This window comes from Athene cunicularia, assembly GCF_003259725.1.
Source record: "Athene cunicularia isolate RWA chromosome 4 unlocalized genomic scaffold, athCun1 chr4_part2, whole genome shotgun sequence".
In the NCBI taxonomy this organism is placed as follows: domain Eukaryota; kingdom Metazoa; phylum Chordata; class Aves; order Strigiformes; family Strigidae; genus Athene; species Athene cunicularia.
In genome coordinates this window covers 9,533,968-9,543,183 of record NW_020799099.1, presented here as the reverse complement: position 1 = coordinate 9,543,183, position 9,216 = coordinate 9,533,968, and the positions used below count along the sequence as shown (strand labels likewise).

Sequence of the window (9,216 nt, the reverse complement as noted above, 5' to 3'; positions counted from 1 at the left end):
TTTACCTTCTGACACACTCATAAGCTCACTCACCTGACATCTATAGGTAACTGTGTATTTTGACTGTAAATTTTGTGTATTTGCCCTCTTTTCAACTACTGTCTAGTGGTACATCCTTATTTTAGAAATATAACTGAGTTCATGCTCATGAATGAAAAAGTAAGAGAATGACAAGTAACAAAATTAAAATTTACCCCATCAGCATTTTCCTCCCATGTATATGAAATGCTTATTGAAAAGGATACTAATTGAGGAACACAAAGCTATTCAAGACAGCACCTGACTTGGTAATTTGCTTGCATTGAAGTCAACACCATTGTAAGTGTCACACAAGAAAAAAAATCCCTGTTCAGCCTGCTGGAAACAAATGACCAAAAAAAAATATCACTCTATATTTATTGTTGAATGGGAAAAAAAAAATGTTTCTAGGACATATATGTTTAAGAATCAAATGCTTTAGTAAAATTTCATTTCCAGAATGTTGGGAAGAGTATGAATTCGTCATTCATGGCCCTCAATTCTGATTAATTTTAGATGAAGATGGATTGCCAACTCATAGCTCCATCTACTGTGTCAAACTGAAATAACAGAAAGATTGATCTTTCCTTTTTTTAAAAAAAGTGTGTCCCAACCTCCACCTAAAACAGAAGATCGGGAATCAGCAATATATAGCTGTTGAAAGGAAATGCATTGAAGTGAAGACAAAATGGCAAATAACATGAGCCAAGAAGTAGAACAGTACACAGTAAACAAGGTAGAGAAGGTTCTGTTCTGAAAAACAGATGCTTTGCAGGATCCTGTGGGGTGGTTAGATAATTTTAGACAGTTGAGGAATTTTAGACAGTTTTTCTAGCTATCATTTGAACTCCGAGAAAAATGTTTTTCTTCCACTTCACATACCTTTTTGAGATATCAAAGAAATTTCTTACATTGCCTTCACGGAAAACAAGATCTCATGAAGTTTTACACAGAGATTCTCACCCCTCTTCTTGTCCAGAGATAAACTAGCCTGGTAGAATAAATATTTTCTAGGCACACTTTATGTGAAGATAGCAAAGCAACAGCTTGAATCTTGTTGTTTTGCATGCCAACAGAAGGCTGCTTGCATTAAGATCTCCTGAGCTGCACAAACAGAAGAAATTTCAAGGACTAATTTCAGAACTAATCTATTGTTTACTTTAAAAATGCTAACTATAGAAATTATCATTATGGACTGGCAGGATGCCAGCAAAACATAAAATGTAAAAAATGTTTAATCACCTAAATGATTCTTGTGTAGTCCACGGTTGATGCTACCTTAAACATTAGTAATTAAAAAAAACTACAAACAGCAAAACACTACTTTGACAAGTAAACTTTAATATGCCAACACAGGTTGTTTTAGTTTGAGTGGTCTCATTCACAGTTTTGGATTACAGGTCCATTATACATAATATACGCAAGAACTTCTCTTTATCTTACGATATGTCTTGGTTTAAATTTATTTCTATCTTCTACAGCACTTGAAGATATCAGAAAGTGATCCAGAATGTCATGCAGATGCCATTTGCCTCAATTTGCCAGGGGATTTTTCAATTTTATACACACAAATGGTAAACATTTTGAAAGCATGTGAAGCAAATTAGGAACCTGAAACCTACTTTCAAAAATCATTCATGCATGTAGAAATGTATGTCTCACAGACTACTAATAAGTTTTAGGATTCCAAGTGCTTAAGCCATTTTTTAAATACGATACAGGCTCCCAAAGTACTAAGTACATTGCAGAATAAATGTCTTTCTAGCTTCACACTTTAAGTCAATTTTTAACTAATCATCTGTTTAGAATTTCAGGTTCAGACTACTGTTATATGCTGGGTAGTACTGGGACTATAGGGAAGGGTATAAAATAGTGACTAGTTTGTAAAGCTCATTGCAAAAATACAAAGTACAAATATTAGACCAAAACCTTAATTTTAATACAAAAGGTATTGCTTCCCTTTGCTTCATGAAGCTTAGGATGCCTGTCTAATGTCTGTCCAGGGCCATCATTGTTTCAGCCCAGTCTTCTGTGAGTCAAGCATCTTGCATCACCTACACTGTACACAGATTTCTCAAGTGCTATCTTACATTGTAATCTTTTGCTTGCAGTACTCTTACAAGAAAACTGTTTCCAAGTCTTATATCTCTAACTAGAATTCTGAATTTCCAACCCCAAAATAGTAGTGGTGTATTATATATCCCTATTTACTCTTGTGTCATTATTGTATTTTTAACACTTGCCAGATTCTTTGAAAAGACTAGGCCAGCACAGCCACAACTAGCTAACTCACTGTTATGTTAACATGCGTGCCTCTGTCAAAACACTCAAGCTAGAACAGCAAGATGAAAAATACTGCACACCCAAGTGGGAATGCTTTCCTTCAGAATCCCACCAGAAGCAGCAGTAAGTCCCACTAGACTATCTGAATCAACTCCAAGTGCACTGGTAGATGTGATCACATTCAGACCCAAACCAGAACTATTCCATGCTGCTGAAAGTCTCCAGCACTCCTACTGGCCTCCCAGCAAATGCCCTGGTATCAAACACCATGCTGGACTTTGACATCTTGTGGGTGGATGAATGTGACTGGCGGCACTCCTTGAGATCTAGTTGATTGCTTGTAGTGATGACATCACGAAGGAACAAGGAGAAGGCTATAGTCTTTGCTAGCAAAGACTTAAGTGGATGGAATGTCATCATTTCCTGCAGAACAACTGCACTTTTCATTTAAAAAAGCACTTGTGTATCTCTTAATCAAATCAATCTTTAAAAGATTTTGCTTTCTAGACTTGTTTTTACTTTCCCAGTCCTCCCTGTGAGGAAGTGGTCAAAGCTGGCATGATGTATTAATGTTTAAGATCAACTATGAGAACATGTAATATTAGTATCTGAGATGAAAAATATTTTCCAAGACACTCAAGCAGGATATATATGTATTTCAAACTGACACTGATGATGGATAAGCATTGCAAATGGCAAAATCACCTGGCTTACTATGCCAAATGTAGGCAGAAGTGAATTCCAAATAGGCCTTCGCACTGGGCGTATTTGAGTGTTAGCATACATGTAAATACTTTACCTTCTGCACATACAGAGGTGCTGTCCCTTGATGAACAGAGCTGCTGTAACTCTATGCAGTTCTTCCAGGCTAGCACCGCTCTTGTTAAATTCTGAATCTGTTTGCATTTTCTTTACTTTCTTTATTCACAAGGCCACACCAGTTGAGATGCTCACAGGAAATTTGCTGTAATAGAGAAATACAGATACTAAAAAAATGTAGTTTGAAGTAAATGCCGTGGCTGCATAAAACCAGTTTTTTAATCATTCTTTTCCACGGGTAATTTAGTTATTAAAACTCAAGTGTTTTAGACAAACCTTCAAATATATATCACAAAAAACACTACTTTTCTGAATGTAAATATACTTGTGTTCTTTTCCTTCTTTCTCCCTTTGACTTGGACAGCAGTAACTGTATAATTGCTGAACAACTTCAATTTTATTATTTCTCTTTAAAATAATTAATGATGGTCTAGCTTTTGTTTGTCTTGTCTCCCATTTCAGATGGATATCCCTTTTTTTTTTTTTTTCCTGAGACAATGCTATACATAAAGGAGGTTTGGTGAGCCAGTGCTTTTGGTATGTGTGTTGAAGGAATACAATCATTTGGGGTTCAGAGTTTCCAGAATTATGTGAGTAAAAACACTGCAACACATATAGAAGCTGCAAGAACCACAAAACTGTACGCATCAAAGATAACCAATGAATTAACTCATTCTATAACCTGTAAAATGGCGTGATTTTTTTATTGTTATTATTATTTAGCACATCTGGATAATAATCTCATCTGGAGATGTGGAACTTCTGTGCTCCTCCTATTTTCCTCCTACTGTGACAAATATTAAAACCAGATATATTCAATTTTGACATGAAGAGGCAAAAGCATGGGGGGTGTGGTTTTAGGCTGAGAGCATTCACCTTTGCTAAGAGGCAGTTGCTCTTTAGCACTTACAGGACCTCTTGTAGTCACAAAAAGAGAAAAATCAACACTGAAACTGCTAGTGAGACAACAGGAAAAGGTAGTCTTGTGGCAGTTGTAGCAGTCTTGAGTTTAGGTTAAAAATTCAAGTTGTTTTCCCAAAAACAAGTACAAAGAGAAAATAGATTCACCCTTTGCCAAAAAGAAGACTGTTCCAGTGACTCATTTCAGTGCTATTACAGTAAAAGCTGTAAAGTTAAAAGCTGTATTATTTAGTCTTTGCACATGAAGAATGAGGCACCTTCTTTCACTCTTTTTTCTCTCCAGCCCTCAACTCATAATTTCAGAAGTTCTGGTCATCATTCAGGAGCTTCTAGGATAAAAAAATACCTAGAAAATGAGAGCCAAGTGTGAACAGAGTATGTTTAGGACTGCTGGATGGCATAGCAGAGAACACAGGCAGGCTGAATTAGCAGACGTGTATGAACCAGGAGGGAGTGGGTGCACTTGTAAATCAGGGCAGAAGGACAGGTGGAGGCAAAAGTCAGACTTTCAGGGTGTGTAAATATGCGTGTGTGTGTGTGTGTGTGTGTGTGTGTGTGTGTGTGTTGGAGGGGCTTCTAAAACTCAAACCAAGAATAACTTTGTTCAGTTCCTGGATTAGTTGTAATTGCAAACAAAACTCAATCCTTGCTTCCTGACTTGGATGATGATACTGCTTTCAGCAGCTATAAATGAAACTGAAAGCAGATCCATATAGATAATTACAATACAGTGTAAGCTTAAACATGTGAGTTGTCCCATAGAACTTTTTAAAGAATCTGGCACACATGAGACAGTTCCTGAAAGCATTCCCTGAATTCAAATCTCAGGTTTTCCCACTATTGAGTGTTCGGTGGAGTGACCCCTAACAAGAAGGGAATTGAATAAACACTGAAGCAGAAGTTACAGATCAAGGAGATAACAAACAATTTTATTTTTTTTTCCTCAAGATTTCCTGCAGCTTCATGGTAGAAACAAACCCAAACGCCCCAAGTTAATCAACCTCACAGACTCACAAAAGGAAATATATTTGTTATGTATTACTTCCCTGATCACGGCCAACACTGACTTTACATCATTATTTAACTGATTACCTAAGAGCACTATGAACGGGAAATACAGCTTTGGGTCACACACCCCTAGAAAAGTGGATAAAAAAAAATAATCTTAATTACTTACTCTTTCATTATAAGCCCTTCTTGATGAGTATCATGGTTTCTACATGAATGTTTTATTTTGGTTGTATCTACATGAATGTTTTATTTTGGTTTTCTAAAATATAAAGTGCTGTTATGCAGCCTGGAGAAGATTTGCATGTTCCCAAGGTGTTCTCCCATTCAAACATCACAAGATCGGCAGCTGACTTTTGTTAGCAGCTTTTGCCCATAACAAAAACAAAGCGTATAAGCCCAGTGAATATAACAGATTCTCTAATAACAACAAGTGTTTTTATTGCCATTGCACTCACGGAAGTCTCAAACCAGAAAGGGTGGTAGGGAGACCAGGTATAAACTATATGTTATAAAAATGGAGGGAAATGACTTGCTCTACACCACAAGATTAGAAGGAGTAACTCTTTGAATAGAACCGAGGTCACCATCTGAAGCGCTAGGGCTTGGACAATAGGCCCAAGCCAGAGTTGACCTATAGATGAATCCTGTATATTTTATAACTAATAATCATTGTGCTAATAGCTATTATACTAAGTTATAACAAACCACCTGTTCTGATGTAAGAGGTGGAAGTATTGAAGCCTGAGCAACAGGCCCCGAGTCGAAGCTGCTAACTTAGTATTTAGTCACTGACAAAATATGTATGCTCATTTATGAAAGATGTAGGTTAGATATCATATACTTATTATGGGTGATGGATGTAATGAAAACATTTCTATTCTGAATGTACCTTTCTTCTTCTCTGTGTAGGGGTGAGTTAACAAAGCCGTGAAGCTAGCTGTCTGGCCTTGGGACAGACGTATGGCCTTGTTTTAAAAGGAACATAAATAAATTAGATAAGGAGGGAAACTCCCTTAGCTTCTCCCTTAAGCCCTGGCCAGGCTCTGGGGGGAATCTAATGAGAGAGTGAAACCAGATGTTCCGCTCAAAACCAAAGGTGCCAGCTATTCTGGCTTGCTGATTTTTAGTATATAATGCTGGACCCGCTCGCAGCGACTTTGGCAGCCTCACCTATGGGTGGACGCACTGCGTAGGATTTCCCACTTGCCGGGACAGGCTCTCCAACCCCTCGCTGTAACCGGGGCTGCCCAGCCACTGCGGGTCTGGGGGATGGTAACGTATGCAAGTGGTGATGGATCTTTCTTAATCACTATTCTCTCTCTCAGGTAGTAATGATTTGATGCATTACCCTGTATTTTCCTATTTGTTTAAGCACGCTGTTCCGTCTTTTCTTACCGTATGTTTTCTGTATTTTTCTGTTACATTATTTAGTTATTTTAAGTAAAATATGCCTGCTCTTTTCACTCTGGTGTCTGAGTTTAATTGCTATCCTTAATCAGCAAAACATAAATTGGTGTCAGAAGTGGGATACGACAAAAATGCCATTATTTAAAGTAACCATTGGATGTTTTAAATTGTATGAAAAGGTACCTATTGAAAAAGGAAAAGAAGCTACAAATTTAATTAAACGAGGGTGGATTTTGTTAATTGCATGTAGAAAACAACACCAGAGTAAAGAGAGGCTGTTGTTAGAGCGCTCCCAGATGGAGCGATAGATGAGTGATTTGCAGAGTCAAATAGTGATGTTGCAATGCCAGAATAAGTTGCTTGCTGATAAGCTAGATACTTATCAGACAGTGGCAGAGAAAGTTGCGGTGTGAGTAGCACAATATAAATATATGAGAAGGAGGGGGTGAATGAATTGTAAAAAAGTGCATGTGGGGATTGCAGAAGCAGGTGTACAGTGGGATCCTGGTAAAGATCCTATACTGGGCAACCTGTGAGGATGAAGTAAACAATATAACTGAAAGATTTAAGCAGAGACTAGGGGAGACCCTGCTCTCTTGGATGGTGCGTTTGTGTGATCAGGGAGCTGCAGGAATAACCCTAGACACAGGAGATTCTAAAAGGTTTTTTAAGTTCAGATTCTTTTGTGCAGGATGCATTTCAAAACAATACTCAAGATACTGATTTGTTAGCATTGGCTGCTCTGGGATATAATACCAAATATCCTACAGAGAATGATTGACTGGCATCTAATCATCTGTGGTATACTTTGTGAGACTGTATACAGTGAATGAAAGCAGCTATATTTTTAGGAAACACTGACCTTTTAATGCAATATTTTTTGTCGGTCACTATGAGAAACAGAGTGATTAAAACTGCTCCACCAGCATATAAAAATGTAATTATGCCCTTTTGCATTAATGAAATAGGGGATCCCCTCGATGAAGTAATTGAAAAAGTGCAACAGTTATGTGACCTTGATGAGAGGGGCCCCCAAAGGAGTTTAGAGAATCGAGATATTCAAGACAGCCCTAAAGACAGTAAAACCAGGATTCCTCATAAGGACATGTTTACGGCTTTGTTAAAAGACAGAATGTCTCATGAAAAAATTTATGGTGTTCCAACTAACGAGCTGTGGCAAATATATACACAGAGAGGGCTGAATAAACCTAGCAAGAGAGTGCAGAGTTCTAAAACTAAGAATTCAGGGACAACTCAGCCTATGGTGCCCCTTCTTGAACCTCGACAGAACCCCCCATCTGCTTGAGGAGGGCCCCCTATGAGTGGATCACCGGTTCCAGGGGTGAAAGAGGATTCGTCCCCATTCTATGACTTGTACCCTTTGCAGGAGTCAGGGGAGGTGAATCAATATCTTAATCAGCACAAATGAATTAATGGCCAAGCTCGAGGGCAGTGGGTGCAGAAGGACCGACAGCCCCATGTAGAGCTTAAAGGTTTTTTGTTGTTATTGTTTGTTGGTTGGTTGGTTTTGTTTTTGGCTTTAAACAACCAGTCTTCACAAACTGTAAATGCCTTAATTGACGCTGGAGCAGAGGCCTCCTAAATGTATGGGAACCCCAGGAAATTTAAAAGACAACCTATAATTATTACAGATTTGGGAGGAAAATAAATTAAAGCTGTAACAAACAAAAATAGAAACAAAAATAAAAAACCTCTCAAACCAATTATATTCAATCATGATTGTCCCCATTCCTGAATATATAATTAGTATAGACATTCTAAAAAGACTAACTGAATCTTTCTGATTGTCAGTATCAACCCTGTATTAGTGCCAGACCTTTTATGGTTGGCAAAGTAAAAATGTCTCCTGTGCAGATCCCGGCTGCAACTAAGTTAGTTACAATGAGGCAATATAGAATTCTGGGAGGACATGAAGAGATATCACAGACAATTAAAGATTTATTAGATGTAGGAGTTTTGAGGTGGCATTTCGGTGTGGCCTGTCAAGAAAAGTGATGAAACTTAGAGAATGACAGTGGATTTTAGAGAAGTAAACAAACATCCTGCACCGCTTACAGCAGCTGTGCCAGACACTGTCACTTTAATAGAAGAAGTTCAGAAACATCCAGGAACTTGGTATACTGTAATAGACTTGGCTAATGCATTTTTTACTATCTCAGTTGCAGGAGAGCATTAGGACCAATTTGCTTTCACAAGGGTGGCTGCATAGCCCCACTATCTGTTATAGAACTGTAGCTGAACACTTAGATGAAATACAGCTGCCTCCTCACACATAATTAAGCCACTATATAAATGATATTTTGATTCAAGGAAATGATGATGAGGAAATACAACAAGTTCTTGAATTAGTGGTAGATCATATGAAACAGAAGCGTTGGGAAATTAACTGCAAAAATCCAGGGACTGTCTCAGACAGTGAAGTTTCTGGGAATTCAGTGGCATTGCAGGCATCAAGCCAGCCCCACATGGCCTTGACCACCCCAAAAATCCATCTCATTTTCCAGGACACTCTGTCTTAGTCGAACTCCCCATGGTGGGAGCAGCACCATTAGTATTGGATACCCCAATAAACAAGTATACTTGGAAAGCCAAAGATGCTCATGGAAAGGAGCACAAAGTTAGTACAAGATGCATTATCCCGTCTTTCTAATTATAACCCACTTCTGGTTCTCAAAATGAACCGAGAAGCTTTTCTTTCCTTTTTCTGCAGGTAAACCCCCCCCCCCCCCCCCCCCC

General features: G+C 38.2%; 1 protein-coding gene across 1 annotated transcript in view; it reads right to left on the bottom strand.

The window, feature by feature from the left end:
• ALB (albumin) overlaps nt 1–9,216 on the bottom strand; it is a 46,636-nt gene that overhangs the window by 31,429 nt on the left and 5,991 nt on the right. Inside the window, exon 3 of the mRNA XM_026847711.1 lies at nt 3,101–3,265. Within this exon, the coding sequence (XP_026703512.1) occupies nt 3,101–3,207 (107 nt within the window). The 5' untranslated portion in view covers nt 3,208–3,265. The remainder of the gene's footprint in view (nt 1–3,100; nt 3,266–9,216) is intronic.